At 57.3% G+C, this 20,644-nt stretch overlaps 1 protein-coding gene across 1 annotated transcript in view; it reads left to right on the plus strand.

Annotated features, from left to right (window-relative positions):
- Window positions 1–3,586: 3,586 nt before the first annotated feature.
- prpf3 (PRP3 pre-mRNA processing factor 3 homolog (yeast)) overlaps window positions 3,587–20,644 on the plus strand; it is a 50,553-nt gene continuing 33,495 nt past the window's right edge. Inside the window, exons 1-3 of the mRNA XM_085978523.1 lie at window positions 3,587–3,671; window positions 11,336–11,488; window positions 19,415–19,545. Coding sequence (XP_085834649.1) covers window positions 11,338–11,488; window positions 19,415–19,545 — 282 coding nt within the window. The 5' untranslated portion in view covers window positions 3,587–3,671; window positions 11,336–11,337. The remainder of the gene's footprint in view (window positions 3,672–11,335; window positions 11,489–19,414; window positions 19,546–20,644) is intronic.

A 20,644-nucleotide genomic window follows, 5' to 3' on the forward strand; every position in this document is an offset into this window, starting at 1 on the left:
GAGGGAGCGCCGCACTGTCGGAGGGGCGGTACTGAGGGAGCGCCGCACTGTCGGAGGGGCGGTGCTGAGGGAGCGCCGCACTGTCGGAGGGGCGGTGCTGAGGGAGCGCCGCACTGTCGGAGGGGCGGTGCTGAGGGAGCGCCGCACTGTCGGAGGGGCGGTACTGAGGGAGCGCCGCACTGTCGGAGGGGCGGTACTGAGGGAGCGCCGCACTGTCGGAGGGGCGGTACTGAGGGAGCGCCGCACTGTCGGAGGGGCGGTACTGAGGGAGCGCCGCACTGTCGGAGGGGCGGTACTGAGGGAGCGCCGCACTGTCGGAGGGGCGGTACTGAGGGAGCGCCGCACTGTCGGAGGGGCGGTCCTGAGGGAGCGCCGCACTGTCGGAGGGGCGGTACTGAGGGAGCGCCGCACTGTCGGAGGGGCGGTACTGAGGGAGCGCCGCACTGTCGGAGGTGCCGTCTTTCGGATGAGACGTTAACCCGAGGCCCCATCTGCCCTCTCAGGTGGACGTAAAAGATCCCACGGCCACTATTTGAAGAAGAGCAGGGGGGAGTTCTCCCCGGTGTCCTGGGGCCAATATTTATCCCTCAATCAACATCACTAAAACAGATGATCCGGTCATTCGCACATTGCTGTTTGTGGGAGCTTGCTCTGCGCAAATTGGCTGCCGCGTTTCCCACATTACAACAGTGACCACACTTCAAAAAAGTACTTCATTGGCTGTAAAGCGCTTTGGGTCATCCGGTGGTCGGGAAAGGCGCTGGAGAAATGCAAGTCTTTCTTTCTTTGAGCCTGTTCCATCATTCAATGAGATCATGGCTGATCTGTATCTTAACTACCCACATTGGTTCCGTAACCCTTAATAACCTTACCTAACAAAAATCTCGCAATCCTTATCTGAGGAAGGACATACTTGCCTTGGAGGCGGTGCAACGAAGGTTCACCAGATTGATTCCTGGGATGAGAGGACTGTTCTGTGAGGAGAGATTGAGTAGATTGGGCCGAGTTTGGAAGAGTCAGAGGTGATCTCATTGAAGCAAAAGACAAGGCTGAAGCGTTTGCAACCATCTTCAGCCAGAAGTGCATTTCGGCCTCCTCCCGAGGTCCCCAACATCACAGAAGCCAGTCTTCAGCCAATTCGATTCACTCCACGTGATATCAAGAAACGGCTGAGTGCACTGGATACAGCAAAGGCTATGGGCCCCGACAACATCCCGGCTATCATGCTGAAGACTTGTGCTCCAGAACTAGCCGCGCCGCTAGCCAAGCTGTTTCAGTACAGCTACAACACTGGCATCTATCCGACAATGTGGAAAACTGCCCAGGTATGTCCTGTCCACAAAAAGCAGGACAAATCCAATCCGGCCAATTACCGCCCCATCAGTCTACTCTCAATCATCAGCAAAGTGATGGAAGGTGTCATCGACAGTGCTATCAAGTGGCACTTACTCACCAATAACCTGCTCACTGATGCCCAGTTTGGGTTCTGCCAAGACCACTCAGCTCCCGACCTCATTACAGCCTTGGTCCAAACATGGACAAAGGAGCTGAATTCCAGAGGTGAGGCGAGAGTGACTGCCCTTGACATCAAGGCAGCATTTGACCGAGTCTGGCATCAAGGAGCCCTAGTAAAACTGAAGTCAATGGGAATCAGGGGGGAAAACGCTCCACTGGCTGGAGTCATACCTAGCACAAAGGAAGATGGTTGTGGTGGTTGAAGGTCAATCATCTCAGCCCCAGGACATCGCTGCAGGAGTTCCTCAGGGCAGTGTCCTAGGCCCAACCATCTTCAGCTGCTTCATCAATGACCTTCCCTTCATCATAAGGTCAGAAATGGGGATGTTCGATGATGATTACAGTGTTCAGCGCCATTCACAACTCCTCAGATAATGAAGCAGTCCATGCCCGCTTGCAGCAAGACTTGGACGACATTCAGGCTTGGGCTGGTAAGTGGCAGGTAACATTCCTGCCTGTAAGAAATCATGAAGCAAAAGAAATCACGAATTATAAAAGAAATAATGACTTTATAAAAGGCGTAAGCATGCTAGCTCAGCAGATAGGGCAAGGGCTTTCGATTAGCGTGTAAAGTTAAGGCACATGGGATTGGGGGCAAGGTACTGACTTGGATAGAGAACTGGTTGGCAGACAGGAAGCAAAGAGTTGGAATAAACGGGTCTTTTTCCGAGTGGCAGGCAGTGACTAGTGGGGTACCGCAGGGATCGGTGCTAGGACCCCAGCTATTCACAATATATATTAATGATCTAGACGAGGGAACTAGATGTAATATCTCCAAGTTTGCAGACGACGCAAAGCTGGGTGGGCGCGTGCGCTGTGAGGAGGATGCCGAGAAACTCCAGTATGATTTGGACAGGTTGGGTGATTGGGCAGAAGCATAGCAGATGCAGTATAATGTGGATAAATGCGAGGTTATCCACTTTGGTGGCAAAAACAGGAAGGCAGATTATTATCTGAATGGCAATAGATTGGGAGAAGGGGAAGTGCAACGAGACCTGGGTGTCCTTGTGCACCAGTCGCTGAAGGTAAACATGCAGGTGCAGCAGGCGGTTAAGAAGGCAAATGGTATGTTGGCCTTCGTAGCGAGAGGGTTCGAGTACAGGAACAAGGATGTCTTGTTGCAGTTGTACAGGGCCTTGGTGAGACCACACCTTGAGTATTATGTGCAGTTTTGGTCGCCTTATCTGAGGAAGGATGTTCTTGCCATGGAGGGAGTGCAGCGAAGATTCACCAGACTGATACCTGGGATGGCAGGAATGACGTATGAGGAGAGATTGGGTCGATTGGCTTATACTCGCTGGAGTTTAGAAGAATGAGAGTGGATCTCATTGAAACTTATAAAATTCTAACAGGACTGGACAGACTAGATGCAGGAAGGATGTTCCCGATGGCGGGGAGTCCAGAACCAGGGGTCACAGTCTAAGGATAAGGGGTAAGCCATTTAGGACAGAGATGAGGAGGAATTTCTTCACCCAGAGAGTGGTGAACCTGTGGAATTCTCTACCACAGAAGGCAGTTGAGGCCAATTCATTAAATATATTCAAGAAGGAGTTGGATATATTTCTTAAGGCTAAAGGGATCAAGGGATATGGGGAGAAAGCAGGGACTGGGTACTGAATTTGGATGATCAGCCATGATCTCATTGAATGGCGGAGCAGGCTCGAGGGGCCGAATGGCCGCCTCCTGCTCCGGGGATTTTTTTTTTCCGGAACCCGCCGGAAAATTCCGGGGGGGATTTTCCAGAACATTCACTCTCTCTCTCTCTCTCTCGGAAAGTCATCCGCCAACCGGCTCTCGGCGGAGAAGGTTCCACAATCAGCCTTTCCTTGTTGTTGTTGTTGTTGTTCTGGTTTTTTTTCTGGAACCTTCCGGATCTTTCTTTGTTCTGGAACCTGCCGGAACCCTCCGGCCGGGTCAGCGACTTCCGGTTGTCGAGGGGCGGGGGAGGGTTTTGGTGGAACAGCGACTTCCGGTTATCTGGTTGCGGGGGGAGTGTTTTGATGGAACACCGACTTCCGGTTGTCTGGTAGTGGGGGAGGGTTTTGGTGGAACACCGACTTCCGGTTCTGGGGGACGGGTTAGGCGGGGACACTGGATGTGGCGGCGGGGTTAGAAGGTGACACCGACTTCCGGTCCCGGCGGTGCTGGTGGAGCGGGTGAGTGAGGCCGAGGCCCTAGACTGGGCCCGGGGGCTGGGGATGGGAGTGGGGCTGAGGGCCTGGGGCAGGGGGCCCGGCAGTGGGGCTGGGCTGGGGGCCCGGGACTGATCACTGAGGCCGGGGGCTGGGAGTGGGGCTAAGGGCCCGGGACTGATCACTGAGGCTGGGGGCCCGGCAGTGGGGCTGGGGGCCCGGGACTGATCACTGAGGCCGGGGGCTGGGAGTGGGGCTGGGGGCCCGGGACTGATCACTGGGGCTGGGAGTGGGGCTGGGGGCCCGGGACTGATCACTGAGGCCGGGGGCTGGGAGTGGGGCTGGGGGCCCGGGGACTGATCACTGGGGCCGGGGGCTGGGAGTGGGGCTGGGGGCCCGGGGACTGATCACTGAGGCCGGGGGCTGGGAGTGGGGCTGGGGGCCCGGGACTGATCACTGAGGCCGGGGGCTGGGAGTGGGGCTGGGGGCCCGGGACTGGGAGTGGGGCTGGGGGCCCGGGACTGATCACTGAGGCCGGGGGCTGGGAGCCCGGGACTGATCACTGAGGCTGGGAGTGGGGCTGGGGTCCCGGGACTGATCACTGGGGCCGGGGGCTGGGAGTGGGGCTGGGGGCCCGGGGACTGATCACTGGGGCTGGGAGTGGGGCTGGGGGCCCGGGACTGATCACTGGGGCCGGGGGCTGGGAGTGGGGCTGGGGGCCCGGGACTGATCACTGGGGCCGGGGGCTGGGAGTGGGGCTGGGGGCCCGGGACTGATCACTGGGGCTGGGGGCCCGGGACTGATCACTGGGGCTGGGGGCCCGGGACTGATCACTGGGGCTGGGGACCCGGGACTGATCACTGGGGCCGGGGGCTGGGAGCCCGGGGACTGATCACTGAGGCCGGGGGCTGAGAGTGAGAGTGGGGACTGGGCCCGGGGGGCTGATCACTGGTACTGGGGGCTGGGAGCCGGGGACTGGGGCTGAGAGTGGGGGCTGAGGGTCCGGGACTGATCACTGGGGCCGGGGGCTGGGAGTGGGGCTGGGGGCCTGGGACTGATCACTGGGGCCGGGGGCTGGGAGTGGGGCTGAGGGTCCGGGACTGATCACTGCGGCTGGGAGTGGGGCTGAGGGTCCGGGACTGATCACTGGGGCCGGGGGCTGGGAGTGGGGCTGGGGGCCTGGGACTGATCACTGGGGCCGGGGGCTGGGAGTGGGGCTGGGGGCCTGGGACTGATCACTGGGGCCGGGGGCTGGGAGTGGGGCTGAGGGTCCGGGACTGATCACTGGGGCCAGGGGCTGGGAGTGGGGCTGGGGGCCGGGGACTGATCACTGGGGCCGGGGGCCGGGGACTGATAACTGGGGCCGGGGGCTGGGAGTGGGGCTGGGGGCCCGGGGACTGATCACAGGGGCTGGGGGCCCGGGGACTGATCACTGGGGCCGGGGGCTGGGAGTGGGGCTGAGGGCCCGGGGAGTGATCACTGGGGCCGGGGGCTGGGAGTGGGGCTGGGGGCCCGGGACTGATCACGGGGTCTGGGGGCCGGGGACTGATCACTGGGGCCGGGGGCTGGGAGTGGGGCTGGGGGCCCGGGGACTGATCACAGGGGCCGGGGGCTGGGGGCCCGGGGACTGATCACTGGGGCCGGGGGCTGGGAGTGGGGCTGGGGGCCCGGGGACTGATCACAGGGGCTGGGGGCCCGGGGACTGATCACTGGGGCCGGGGGCTGGGAGTGGGGCTGAGGGTCCGGGACTGATCACCGGGGCTGGGGGCTGGGAGTGGGGCTGAGGGTCCGGGACTGATCACCGGGGCTGGGGGCTGGGAGTGGGGCTGAGGGTCCGGGACTGATCACCGGGGCTGGGGGCTGGGAGTGGGGCTGAGGGTCTGGGACTGATCACTGGGGCCGGGGCCTGGGAGTGGGGCTGGGGGCCTGGGACTGATCACCGGGGCTGGGAGTGGGGCTGGGGGCCTGGGACTGATCACTGGGGCTGGGAGTGGGGCTGGGGGCCTGGGACTGATCACTGGGGCCGGGGGCTGGGAGTGGGGCTGAGGGTCCGGGACTGATCACGGGGGCTGGGGGCCTGGGACTGATCACCGGGGCTGGGAGTGGGGCTGGGGGCCTGGGACTGATCACTGGGGCTGGGAGTGGGGCTGGGGGCCTGGGACTGATCACTGGGGCTGGGAGTGGGGCTGGGGGCCTGGGACTGATCACGGGGGCTGGGAGTGGGGCTGGGGGCCTGGGACTGATCACTGGGGCTGGGAGTGGGGCTGAGGGTCCGGGACTGATCACTGGGGCCGGGGGCTGGGAGTGGGGCTGGGGGCCCGGGGACTGATCACTGGGGCCGGGGGCTGGGAGTGGGGCTGAGGGCCCGGGGACTGATCACTGGGGCTGGGAGTGGGGTTGAGGGCCCGGGGACTGATCACTGGGGCCGGGGGCTGGGAGTGGGGCTGGGGGCCCGGGGACTGATCACTGGGGCTGGGAGTGGGGCTGAGGGCCCGGGGACTGATCACTGGGGCCGGGGGCTGGGGGCCCGGGGACTGATCACTGGGGCTGGGAGTGGGGTTGAGGGCCCGGGGACTGATCACTGGGGCTGGGAGTGGGGCTGAGGGCCCGGGGACTGATCACTGGGGCCGGGGGCTGGGAGTGGGGCTGGGGGCCCGGGACTGATCACTGGGGCCGGGGGCTGGGAGTGGGGCTGGGGGCCCGGGACTGATCACTGGGGCCGGGGGCTGGGAGTGGGGCTGGGGGCCCGGGGACTGATCACAGGGGCCGGGGGCTGGGGGCCGGGGAGTGATCACTGGGGCCGGGGGCTGGGGGCCGGGGAGTGATCACTGGGGCCGGGGGCTGGGAGTGGGGCTGAGGGCCCGGGGAGTGATCACTGGGGCCGGGGGCTGGGGGCCCGGGACTGATCACTGGGGCCGGGGGCTGGGAGTGGGGCTGGGGGCCCGGGGACTGATCACAGGGGCTGGGGGCCCAGGGACTGATCACTGGGGCCGGGGGCTGGGAGTGGGGCTGAGGGCCCGGGGAGTGATCACTGGGGCTGGGAGTGGGGCTGGGGGCCCGGGACTGATCACGGGGTCTGGGGGCCGGGGACTGATCACTGGGGCTGGGAGTGGGGCTGAGGGCTGGGAGCCGTGGACTGGGGCTGAGGGCCCGGGAATGATCACTGATCACTGGGGCTGGGAGTGGGGCTGAGGGCTGGGAGCCGGGGACTGGGGCTGAGGGCCCGGGAATGATCACTGGGCCTGGGGGCTGGGAGTGGGGCTGAGGGCTGGGAGCCGGGGACTGGGGCTGAGGGCCCGGGAATGATCACTGGGGCCGGGGGCTGGCAGTGGGGACTGGGACTGGAGACTGACCATTGTGGCTGGGGGCTGAGAGTGAGAGTGGAAGCTGGGGGCTGATCCCTGGGTCTGGGGGCTGAGAGCGGGGGCTGATCATTGGGTCTGGGGGCTGAGAGCGGGGGCTGATCATTGGGTCTGGGGTCTGAGAGCGGGGGCTGATCATTGGGTCTGGGGGCTGAGAGTGGGGACTGGGGTCTGATCCTGGGGGCTGAGAGTGGGGGTCGGGGGCTGAGAGCGAGGGCTGATCATTGGAGCCGGGGGCTGAGAGCGGGGTGTGGGGACTGAGTGTTGGGGACTGGGGGGCTGAGAGTGGGGGCTGGGGGCTGAGTGTTGGGGGCTGGAGCTGATCCCTGGGGCTGGGGGCTGATCCCGGGGACTGGGGCCTGGGATACTGGGGGTTAGGTGCTGATCCCGGGGCCCAGGGGTTAGCGGCTGATCCTGGGGGCTGGGATTGTGCCCTGCTCCCTGGTGTTGAGGCAAGCTCTGAATCCTGGCCTTCACTCCCCCTTACACTGGAAGGGTGAAACTCGGGGTTTGCAGTCTCTCTTCCCCCGGGGGTCAGGGTGGAAGGGGGGTACAGGGGATTTAAATCAGCCCGCCAGGGGGTCCCTGCTCCTCATCCCCCCGCCCCGGAGGTGCTGGGAACCTGGGCTGCGCCGCCCCCCACAGTCGAACAACATGCCGGCATTGGCTGCCTGTCCCAGCGTGGGGAACAGGCGGCCCGCAGGATCCCGAGCGAGTCAGTGCCCGAGGGAGAGTGAATTGGAAGGGGGAGTAGGGGGTGGGGGTGTATGCGTGAAGCACCTTTACCTGTTGTTTTGGGGGGGCGGGGGTTGAGGTTCGATCCGGCGGAGACTGACGGGATGAAGCTTCTGTCCCGCTTGGATATGAGTTTGTCGGTCTCGGCCCACTTCCTACTGAAGGGTAGTCCGGGGCATCGAACCGCCTCTAACTGGCAAGCCCCGACAATTAGGGGTGCCTGTTGTGGGGACCGATGGTTCTGGTGTACTGGAGTGGGTACTCGATGTATAAGCAGTGCGGAGGCAGCTTTAACGTGCGTCAGTCCTGTGCTACACCCGACCTGGGAGCTCTGAACCAGAAGATCGTGACTTTCCTACATTACAACAGTGACCACACTTCAAAAGAACTCCTTCATTGGCTGTGAAGCGCTTTGGGACGTCCTGAGGTGGTGAAAGGCGAGTCTGTCTTCCCAGCCTGAAATCATCGTCAGCCTTTAGAGGAATGATGAATCTGTCAGCTCAGGAAGATGTAAACGATCTAAAAGATGTTGAAGGGCGGGCTGGGAGTTGGTCAATATTCTTCCCCTGACCAACATCACCATGGACCCCCTCCGCCCCACCACCTCCTCTCTGAGTCGGCCCACCTCCACTCGAGTCCGTATCTGATTATCCTGTCCTGGGAGAGGCAAATAAAGCCAGGGCCAGTAAGGGAACAAGAACTCTTGTCAAATTCCTCCCCAAAGCACTCCAGGCGATCTCACCAAGTGTGATCTGTAAAGACGCTCGCCTTCCCTACGACACAACCTCTACCCCCAGTCAGGAACCGCTCTGGCTCCCCCTCGAAGGAGTAGAGAGAGTCAGCACCCACCTCCTTCCCATAACACCGTCTCACTCCCCAAAAAATCAAGCAATTCCGTTGATAAAGAATCCGAGAATGATACAGCACAGAAGGAGGCTATTCAGCCCGTCGTGCCTGTGCTGTCTCGTTGGTAGAGCTCTCCAGTTAATCCCACTCGCCCCCCTGCTCTATCCCACAAAGCCCGACAGCCAATGAAGTACTTTTTGAAGTGTGGTCACCGTTGTAATGTGGGAAACGCGGCAGACAATTAGCGCACAGCAAGCTCCCACAAACAGCAATGTGATAATGACCGGATCATCTGTTTTAGTGATGTTGGTTGAGGGATAAATATTGGTCCCAGGACACCGGGGAGAACTCCCCCCGGCTCTTCTTCCAATAGTGGCCGTGGGATCTTTTATGTCCATCTGAGAGAGCAGACGGGGCCTGGGTTTAATGTCTCATCCAAAAGACCGCCCCTCCGACAGTGCGGCGCTCCCGCAGTACTACCCCTCCGACAGTGCGGCGCTCCCTCAGTACTGTCCCTTCGACAGTGCGGCGCTCCCTCAGTACTGTCCCTTCGACAGTGCGGCGCTCCATCAGTACTGCGCTCCCTCAGTACTGCTCTCTGACAGTGCGGCGCTCCCTCAGTACCGCCCCTCCGACAGTGCGGCGCTCCCTCAGTACTGCCCCTCCGACAGTGCGGCGCTCCCTCAGTACCGCCCCTCCGACAGTGCGGCGCTCCCTCAGTACTGCCCCTCCGACAGTGCGGCGCTCCCTCAGTACCGCCCCTCCGACAGTGCGGCGCTCCTCAGGACTGCCCCTCCGACAGTGCGGCGCTCCCTCAGTACTGCCCCTCCGAGAGTGCGGCGCTCCCTCAGTACTGCCCCTCCGACAGTGCGGCGCTCCCTCAGTACCGCCCCTCCGACAGTGCGGCGCTCCCTCAGTACTGCCCCTCCGACAGTGCGGCGCTCCCTCAGTACTGCCCTTCCGACAGTGCGGCGCTCCCTCAGTACCGCCCCTCTGACAGTGCGGCGCTCCCTCAGTACCGCCCCTCCGACAGTGCGGCGCTCCCTCAGTACCGCCCCTCCGACAGTGCGGCGCTCCCTCAGGACTGCCCCTCCGACAGTGCGGCGCTCCCTCAGGACTGCCCCTCCGACAGTGCGGCGCTCCCTCAGTACTGCCCCTCCGAGAGTGCGGCGCTCCCTCAGTACTGCCCCTCCGACAGTGCGGCGCTCCCTCAGTACCGCCCCTCCGACAGTGCGGCGCTCCCTCAGTACTGCCCCTCCGACAGTGCGGCGCTCCCTCAGTACTGCCCTTCCGACAGTGCGGCGCTCCCTCAGTACCGCCCCTCTGACAGTGCGGCGCTCCCTCAGTACCGCCCCTCCGACAGTGCGGCGCTCCCTCAGTACCGCCCCTCCGACAGTGCGGCGCTCCCTCAGGACTGCCCCTCCGACAGTGCGGCGCTCCCTCAGGACTGCCCCTCCGACAGTGCGGCGCTCCCTCAGTACCGCCCCTCCGACAGTGCGGCGCTCCCTCAGTACTGCCCCTCCGACAGTGCGGCGCTCCCTCAGTACTGCCCCTCCGACAGTGCGGCGCTCCCTCAGTACTGCCCCTCCGACAGTGCGGCGCTCCCTCAGTACCACCCCTCCGACAGTGCGGCGCTCCCTCAGTACCGCCCCTCCGACAGTGCGGCGCTCCCTCAGTACTGCCCCTCCGACAGTGCGGCGCTCCCTCAGTACCGCCCCTCCGACAGTGCGGCGCTCCCTCAGTACCGCCCCTCCGACAGTGCGGCGCTCCCTCAGTACCGCCCCTCCGACAGTGCGGCGCTCCCTCAGCACTGCCCTCCGACAGTGCGGCGCTCCCTCAGTACCGCCCCTCTGACAGTGCGGTGCTCCCTCAGTACTGCCCCTCCGACAGTGCGGCGCTCCCTCAGTACCGCCCCTCCGACAGTGCGGCGCTCCCTCAGGACTGCCCCTCCGACAGTGCGGCGCTCCCTCAGTACCGCCCCTCCGACAGTGCGGCGCTCCCTCAGTACTGCCCCTCCGACAGTGCGGCGCTCCCTCAGTACCGCCCCTCCGACAGTGCGGCGCTCCCTCAGTACTGCCCCTCCGACAGTGCGGCGCTCCTCAGTACCGCCCCTCCGACAGTGCGGCGCTCCCTCAGTACCGCCCCTCCGACAGTGCGGCGCTCCCTCAGTACTGCCCCTCCGACAGTGCGGCGCTCCCTCAGTACCGCCCCTCCGACAGTGCGGCACTCCCTCAGTACCGCCCCTCCGACAGTGCGGCGCTCCCTCAGTACTGCCCCTCCGACAGTGCGGCGCTCCCTCAGTACTGCCCCTCCGACAGTGCGGCGCTCCCTCAGTACTGCCCTGGAGTGTCAGCCTAGATTTTTGTGCAGAAGTCTCTGGAGTGGGACTCGAACCCTCGACCTTCTGACTCCAAGGCGCGAGAGTGCCACTAATTGCCCTTCACGGAGGTGCAGGTTGCTGCGATGATTGAGTTTGTGCCCCTGATGTGACTCAGTCATTCATGAAAGAAAGACTTATAAAATAATACTGAGCGGCCTGCGGGTGGCGCTGACCAGGGAGAGTATAAATACTCGGGCACGGGCCCAGCTTGCACAGGACATTCTTAACAGGAACTAGTGAAGGACACAACTAGACATCCATGTTGTAAAATAGTTGATTAAAGCTTTATTTAACGCTTAGACCAAGTGCCTTGTAGTTTTCTTACGTCACCCCCTGTCCTGACGCTCGCTCCGTTTTCCCCGCAGAGATGTCGCTGTCGCTGTCCAAGCGCGATCTCGACGAGCTGAAGCCATGGGTGGAGAAGACTGTGAAGCGGGTCCTGGGCTTCTCGGAGCAGACCGTGGTGACGGCCGCTCTCAACTGCGTGGGCAAGGGGATGGACAAGAAGAAGACCGTGGGTAAGCTGGCCGTGGACCCGGGGCTCGGCGCTGGGCTCAAGTACAGGAGTCGCCCGCGGACCCCCCGTGCCGGGCAGCCTGTGGGGTATCATCCGATACGGTCGCAGGCTCCATCCTGGGTCTGGGCTGTGCCTCAGTACCCTATGGCTAGGGAGGGGGGGGGGAAGATCCAATGACACACACTCTAGTGTGTGCGTGACATAGAAACATAGAAGATAGGAGTAGGTCATTCGGCCCCTTGAGCCTGCTCCGCCATTCAATGAGATCATGGCTGATCATCCAAATTCAGTACCCTGTCTCTGCCTTCTCCCCATATCCCTTGATCCCTTTAGCCTCAAGAAATATATCCAACTCTTTCTTGAACATATTTAATGAATTGGCCTCCACCGCCGTCTGTGGCAGAGAATTCCACAGGTTCACCACTCTCTGGGTGAAGAAATTCCTCCTCATCTCTCTCCTAAATGGCTTACCCCTTATCCTCAGACTATGACCCCTGGTTCTGGACTCCCCGGCCATCAGAAACATCCTTCCTGCATCTAGTCTGTCCAGGCCTGACAGAATTTTATAGGTTTCGATGAGATCCCCTCTCAATCTTCTAAACTCCAGTGAGTATAAGCCCAATCGACACAATCTCTCCTCATACGTCATTCCTGCCATCCCAGGTATCAGCCTGGTGAATCTTCGCTGCACTCCTTCCATGGCAAGAACGTCCTTCCTCAGGTAAGGCGACCAAAACTGCACACAATACTCAAGGTGCGGTCTCACCAAGGCTCTGTACAACTGTAGCAAGACATCCTTGTTCCTGTACTCAAACCCTCTCGCTACGAAGACCAACATACCATTTACCTTCTTAACCGCCTGCTGCACCTGCATGCTTACCTTCAGCAACTGGTGCACAAGAACACCCAGGTCTCTTTGCACTTCCCCTTCTCCCAATCTATTGCCATTCAAATAATAATCTGCCTTCCTGTTTTTGCCACCAAAGTGGATAACCTCACATTTATCCACATTATAGTGCATTTGCCATGTTTCTGCCCAATCACCCAACCTGTCCAAATCGTACTGGAGTTTCACGACATCCTCCTCACAGCACACACTCCCACCCAGCTTTGTGTCATCTGCAAATTTGGAGATATTACATCCAATTCCCTCGTCCAGATCATTAATATATATTGTGAACAGCTGGGGTCCTAGGACCGATCCTTGCGGTACCCCACTAGTCACTGCCTGCCACTCGGAAAACGACCCGTTTATTCCAACGTGGCTGATCATCCAAATTCAGTACCCTGTCCCTGCCTTCTCCCCATATCCCTTGATCCCTTTAGCCTTAAGAAATATATCCAACTCTTTCTTGAATATATTTAATGAATTGGCCTCTACTGCCTTCTGTGGTAGAGAATTCCACAGGTTCACCACTCTCTGGGTGAAGAAATTCCTCCTCATCTCTGTCCTAAATGGCTTACCCCTTATCCTTAGACTGTGACCCCTGGTTCTGGACTCCCCCGCCATCGGGAACATCCTTCCTGCATCTAGTCTGTCTAGTCCTGTTAGAATGTTATACGTTTCGATGAGATCCCCTCTCATTCTTCTAAACTCCAGCGAGTACAAGCCCAATCGACCCAATCTCTCCTCGTACGTCATTCCTGCCATCCCAGGTATCAGTCTGGTGAATCTTCGCTGCACTCCTTCTATGGCAAGAACATGCTTCGGTTAATAGGAACTGCTGGACACAAGAAGGACGTGTTGATCTTTGGTGGGGCAGGGAGGGGGGAGATGAAGAGACCTGGGAGGAGGCTCGTGTGGAGCAGCAACACCGGCAGGGGCTGAATGGCCTGTTTCTTGTGCTGTAAACTCTGTGTAAAAGACACAGGCCCATCCAGTTCGCCTTCTACCATTCTGGTCGAATCCGTGATCATAATAAGAATATTAATCGTAAATATAATGAAAGTAACGGGTAGGGGAGAGCGGGTCCGGGCCGGTGACCGGCATCTTGGCTTCAACTCCTCTCCTCTCATTCAGCACTTCAAACCGGGGCTTTTTAACAGAGTTTATGATTCGTTGGTAAATGGTATGTTGGCCTTCATAGCGAGAGGATTCGAGTACAGGAACAAGGATGTCTTGCTGCAGTTGTGCAGGGCCTTGGTGAGACCACACCTTGAGTATTGTGTGCAGTTTTGGTCGCCTTATCTGAGGAAGGATGTTCTTGCCATGGAGGGAGTGCAGCGAAGATTCACCAGACTGATACCTGGGATGGCAGGAATGACGTATGAGGAGAGATTGGGTCGACTGGGCTTATACTCGCTGGAGTTTAGAAGAATGAGAGGGGATCTCATTGAAAATTATAAAATTCTAACAGGACTAGATGCAGGAAGGATGTTCCCGATGGCGGGGGAGTCCAGAACCAGGGGTCACAGTCTAAGGATAAGGGGTAAGCCATTTAGGACAGAGATGAGGAGGAATTTCTTCACCCAGAGAGTGGTGAACCTGTGGAATTCTCTGCCACAGAGGGCGGTGGAGGCCAATTCATTAAATATATTCAAGAAAGAGTTGGGTATATTTCTTAAGGCTAAAGGGATCAAGGGATATGGGGAGAAAGCGGGGACCGGGTACTGAATTTGGATGATCAGCCATGATCTCATTGAATGGCGGAGCAGGCTCGAGGGGCCGAATGGCCTACTCCTGCTCCTATCTTCTATGTTTCTATTTCCCCTTTTGATTTATTTGAATTCCCCTTCCGCTGATTTTATTGATCCGTTTGATTTATTCTCCATCTGCAGATTTATTTTCCCCTCCCACCTGTGTTGCATGTTTTAAGACGTGCGTGCCTTTTTAAACAGAAAGCAGCATTTTCTCCCATTCTCTCTCTCCTCCCCCTTTTCACTGTGAAATAAATTCCCAAACTCCGAGTGGGATGGATTCTCCCTCGACCTCCTCCAAAGCGTGCGTCCCCTTTATGATTTCAAACAGTAGGTCCAACAAGACCTCGAGTCTGAGGCTCTGGGTGAGTGGATTTTCTCCTCCTCGCTTCTTGCTGTGTTTTAATTTTTGCCCAACCCGCTTTTGGATTTTTATTTTTGTTATTTTATCCTCTTCCCAAGTTTGTCACTGAATTTTCATAAAGGTTTTAATACCAGGGGCATGTAAGGCAGCACGGTGGCACAGTGGTTAGCACTGTTGCCTCACAGCGCCAGGGACCCGGGTTCAAATCCGGCCTCGGGTGACTGTCTGTGTGGAGTTTGCACATTCTTCCTGTGTTTGCGTGGGTTTCCTCCGGGTGCTCTGGTTTCCTCCCACAGTCCAAAGATGTGCAGGTTAGGTTGATTGGCCGTGATAAAAAAAAATTGACCCTTAGTGTTAAGGGGGATTAAATACGCGGGGTTACGGGGATAGGGCTTGGGTGGGATGGCTGTCGGTGTAGGGACCGGGTGTTAGGGTTTGGATGATCAGCCATGATCTCGTTGAATGGCGGAGCAGGCTCGAAGGGCCGAATGGCCTACTCCTGCTCCTATCTTCTATGTTTCTATGTGATTTGTGGTGATACAGAGTGAGATGTAACTGGTAAAATAGATAAGGGAGAACCAGTGGATGTGGTGTATTTGGACTTTCAAAAGGTCCCGCATAAGAGATTAGCGTGTAAAGTTAAGGCACATGGGATTGGGGGCAAGGTACTGACTTGGATAGAGAACTGGTTAGCAGACAGAAAGCAAAGAGTTGGATAAACAGGTCTTTTTCCGAGTGGCAGGCAGTGACTTATTGGGGTGCCGCAGGGATCGGACCTTGGACCCCAGCTATTCACAATATATATTAATGATCTAGACAAGGGAACTGGATGTAATATCTCCAAGTTTGCAGACGACACAAAGCTGGGTGGGTGTGTGTGCTGTGAGGAGGATGCCGAGAAACTCCAGGATGATTTGGACAGGTTGGGTGATTGGGCAGAAGCATGGCAGATGCAGTATAATGTGGATAAATGTGAGGTTATCCACTTTGGTGTCAAAAACAGGAAGACAGATTATTATTTGAACGGCAATAGATTGGGAAAAGGGGAAGTGCAACGAGACCTGGGTGTCCTTGTGCACCAGTCGCTGAAGGTAAGCATGCAGGTGCAGCAGGCGGTTAAGGCGGCAAATGGTATGTTGGCCTTCGTAGCGAGAGGGTTTGAGTACAGGAACAAGGATGTCTTGCTGCAGTTGTACAGGGTCTTGGTGAGACCACACCTTGAGTATTGTGTGCAGTTTTGGTCGCCTTATCTGAGGAAGGATGTTCTTGCCATGGAGGGTGTGCAGCGAAGATTCACCAGGCTGATACCTGGGATGGCAGGAATGACGTACGAGGAGAGATTGGGTCGATTGGGCTTATACTCGCTGGAGTTTAGAAGAATGAGAGGGGATCTCATTGAAACTTATAAAATTCTGACAGGACTGGACAGACTAGATGCAGGAAGGATGTTCCCGATGGTCGGGGAGTCCAGAACCAGGGGTCACAGTCTAAGGATAAGGGGTAAGCCATTTAGGACAGAGATGAGGAATTTCTTCACCCAGAGAGTGGTGAACCTGTGGAATTCTCTACCACAGAAGGCAGTAGAGGCCAATTCATTAAATATATTCAAGAAGGAGTTAGATATATTTGTTAAGGCTAAAGGGATCAAGGGATATGGGGAGAAGGCAGGAACAGGGTATTGAGTTTGGATGATCAGCCGTGATCTCGTTGAATGGCGGAGCGGGCTCGAGGGGCCGAATGGCCGACTCCTGCTCCTATCTTCTATGTTTCTATGAGATAGTTAATTTGTTTAAATGTGTGATGCTGGGTTTATTTCCTCCTCCCCCTGTGCAAAGATTCATCATATTTATACATCGAAGTTTTAAACTGGAACATGGGTGAGAATTGCAGGGCTATGGAGAAAGAGCAGCGGAGTGGCACTAATTGGATAACAGGCACGATGGTTTGAATGGCCTCCGTCTGTGCTGTAAGATTCTATGAATGTCACTGTAAATGAATATCGCTCCTCTGCATGTTCCTGCTGTTTTCCCCTATCCCAGTGCTGTTAACAACAAGGAAGTGTCACAAGAGAAATAGAATCAGAAAGTACTGGAAACTCACAAGAGGTCTAACCGGTTTCTGCGGTGACCAATTTCTTGTGGCCCCTGCCGCAATCGCCAATTATTGTAAGTGGTTTCACCCTGCCCGTAGCGAGCACGCAAACCCCCTTACTACAAGTTCTGGACGACAGGGATTACTGAGGACAGATTTTAACACGGACAGCGTTTTCGGGCTCACCCGTACAGTGTTTATTAAGGTTAACAAAAACCATTCCACTCGCATACAGTACGAGCGGTGTGAACACAACAGTACAGTTTAAAACAGTACAAGCCCCTGCCGTGCTGACTTACCACGGCCTAAAAAACGCCCTCCCGTGAACTAAACTATCAGAGGGCCCTTCCCACGCTAAACCCCCTCTGGTTTGGTAGGAACATACAGGCACCCCCCTCATGCAGCTAAGTGATCTTGTGGGTGTGTAAGCTTGGCAATGCTCACCTAGATTGCCCCTTTTTAATCTTGCTTACAGCTTTCTCCTGTACGTCTCGGCTACCCGGTTCCGTACCGGCCTTGCGGCATGCGAGTCCCAGTCTCAGTCGAAGTCCGTCTCAGTTGGAAGAGCAAGGCTCTGCTCCGCTTGATGTTCCGTTGTGTGGCGGGCAGGAGAGAGAGAGAGAGCTATCCAAACTGCTCTCTTTTATACCCCTCCAATACACATAGAAACATAGAAGATAGGAGCAGGAGTCGGCCATTCGGCCCCTCGAGCCTGCTCCGCCATTCAATGAGATCATGGCTGATCATCCAAATTCAGTACCCTGTCCCTGCTTTCTCCCCATATCCCTTGATCCCTTTAGCCTTAAGAAATATATCTAACTCCTTCTTGAATATATTTAATGAACTGGCCTCCACTGCCTTCTGTGGTAGAGAATTCCACAGGTTCACCACTCTCTGGGTGAAGAAATTCCTCCTCATCTCTGTCCTAAATCTTTGGTTAGCACTGTTGCCTCACAGCGCCAGGGACCCGGGTTCAAATCCGGCCTCGGGTGACTGTCTGTGTGGAGTTTGCACATTCTCCCCGTGTTTGCGTGGGTTTCCTCCGGGTGCTCCGGTTTCCTCCCACAGTCCAAAGATGTGCGGGTTAGGTTGATTGGCCATGATAAAAATTGGCCCTTAGTGTTAGGGGGGATTAAATACGTGGGGTTACGGGGATAGGGCTTGGGTGGGATGGCTGTCGGTGTAGGGACCGGGTGCTAGGGTTTGGATGATCAGCCATGATCTCATTGAATGGCGGAGCAGGCTCGAAGGGCCGAATGGCCTACTCCTGCTCCTATCTTCTATGTTTCTATGTAAATGGCTTACCCCCTTACCCCTTATCCTTAGACTGTGACCCCTGGTTCTGGACTCCCCTGACCATCGGGAACATCCTTCCTACATCTAGTCTGTCTAGTCCTGTTAGAATTTTATAAGTTTCAATGAGATCCCCTCTCATTCTTCTAAACTCCAGCGAGTACAAACCCAATCGACCCAATCTCTCCTCATACGTCATTCCTGCCATCCCAGGTATCAGTCTGGTGAATCTTCGCTGCACTCCCTCCATGGCAAGAACATCCTTCCTCAAATACTCAGACCGCAGTCTATGGTATTAATGGACACATGGCCTGGGGGAATGGTTTTCGATCTCTTGGATGGTTTTTGATCTCTTTTTGACCTTCCTGCCGATTAACGAGTTCATCTTGACTAGAACACTGAGTCGTCAGCCTTGTCGATCAAGACTTGGGAGTGGGCCTCTCGGGCCGTTGTTCCCAAGGACAGTTCGTTTCCATACGAGTGAATCATCTCCAGCTTGAATGATTTTTCACTGCTCCCCCCGCCACCCCCCCCCCAAACAGCCCGCCCAGTTTTTAATAAAGGTTAAAATCTAAAAATCCATGAATTCTGCGCCGACTGCTGCAGAGGCAAATCAGCACCTGAAAGATGAGAAGATTCGGGACCCTGTCTCTTAACACAAACCTTTTCTCTCTCGTACTGATTTATCTGTTTGCTCTTCTCCGAACAATTGTAATCACAAATGACGAAGCAGGTAATAAACCTGTTGAAGCAGATTGAGCTGTATTTCTTTCTGACCAGAAGTTAAACAGAAAGACATGGGAGCTCAACTATATAATTTCCTGATAGTGCAGGTAGATGAAGCTATTATTTCATAAAAAAAGCCAGCAGCATTTTGTGTTTTATTAATAGTGGTGTAGAACACAAGAATAAAGGAATAATTGCTTTAAGGGGAAACATCCCCCCTGCATCCAGTCTGTCTAGCCCTGTCAGAATTTTATACGTTTCAATGAGATCCCCTTTCATTTTCCTAAACTCTAGTGAATACAGGCCTAGTCGACCCAATCCCTCCTCATACGACAGTTCGCCTTCTACCAGAATCCATGATCCAGCGATCGTGGAGTTGTTCACTAACCGCGCGCGGCAATCAATCTCTATCAATGATTCCACAACCGACCCAGACACGAGGCCAGGAACCGCCCGTGGTGGGGAGCGTTGGGGACCACAGGTCCGAAGTCACCTGCCCCTCCCGCGCACGCTACACTCCCCACTCGCCACGGTCTCAAATGATCATGTACTGGATCCCAAGTGCTGTTGATGGGGGTGGAGGGAGCGCGATTGGGCTTGACTGTGATGCCACTCCCCAACTGTTGTTGATGGGGGTGGAGGGAGCGCGATTGGGCTTGACTGTGATGCCACTCTTGGGAGAATAGCCCGCTCTCACTCACCGGCCAGCAATGAAGCAGCAGGACAAGGCGCAGGGGGTCGGGGGGGGATGCGAAGAGAAACCGACACTGTGCAAGGCTAACCTCTGCCCCGCTCTCTCTCTCTCCCCCGGTGCAGAGCACTTGAAACCGTTCCTGGACGACTCGACGGTGCGGTTTGTGGACAAGCTGTTCGAGGCGGTGGAAGAAGGCCGCAACACCCGGCACTCCAAGTCCAGCAGCGAGAAGCACCGGAAGAGAGAGCTGAAGGTGCGTTTGACGCGAGGGATTGGCGTTGCCCTTTCTGTGTGCCTCGCGCCCGCCCCCTCCCATCGCCTTCCGGTAACCCCACCTCTCCGCGCTGCCTCACTCGGTCGAGGCGCCGATCACGCCACCGGGCGGGCGGGGGGCGTGGGCGCATTATTCCTCTCTCTGCGTGAGCACCAGAGTGCGACGCCCTCACTGGGAGTGAAACCTCTTTTCACAGAACCATATAGCACAGGAGGAGGCCATTCAGCCCATCGTTCCTGTGCTGGCTCTTTGAAAGAGCTCTCCAATTAGTCCCACTCCCCCCTGCTCTTTCCCCACAGCCCTGCAAATTTTTCTTTTTCATGTATTTATCCAATTCCCTTTTGAAAGTTACTATTGAATCTGCTTCCACCGCCCTTTCAGGCAGCGCGTTCCAGATCACAACAACTCGCTGCGTTTAAAAAACATTCTTCTCATCTCCCCTCTGGTTCTTTTGCCGATTATCTTAAATCTGTGTCCTCTGGTCACCGACCCTCCCGCCACTGGAAACAGTTTCTCCTTATTTACTCTGTCAAAACCCCTCATGATTCATAAACTGCTCCATCTTGCTTTAGATGGTAGAGGAGATTTCAACCTTGTTGGGCATTGTGGTGAGCTTTGCCTCCATGAATTGACATTTCTCTCGATGCCACCAACACCTCGATTTAAAACATGTTCATCCTTGTGTTCAAATCCCTCCATGGCCTCACCCCTCCCTATCTCTGTAACCCCCTCCAGCCCCTACACCCCTCCCTATCTCTGTAACCCCCTCCAGCCCCTACACCCCTCCTTATCTCTGTAACCTCCTCCAGCCCCTACACTCCTCCCCATCTCTGTAACCTCCTCCTGCCCTACACCCCCTCCCTATCTCTGTAACCTCCTCCAGCCCTACACCCCTCCCTATCTCTGTCAGCCCCTACACCCCTCCCTATCTCTGTAACCTCCTCCAGCCCCTACACCCCTCCCCATCTCTGTAACCTCCTCCCGCCCTACACCCCTCCCCATCTCTGTAACCTCCTTCAGCCCCTACACCCCTCCCTATCTCTGTAACCCCCTCCAGCCCCTACACCCCCCCATCTCT

The sequence above is a fragment of the Somniosus microcephalus genome, unplaced genomic scaffold, assembly GCF_052327205.1.
Source record: "Somniosus microcephalus isolate GS21.2 unplaced genomic scaffold, FLI_Smic_1.0 unresolved_chr7, whole genome shotgun sequence".
NCBI classification, from domain to species: domain Eukaryota; kingdom Metazoa; phylum Chordata; class Chondrichthyes; order Squaliformes; family Somniosidae; genus Somniosus; species Somniosus microcephalus.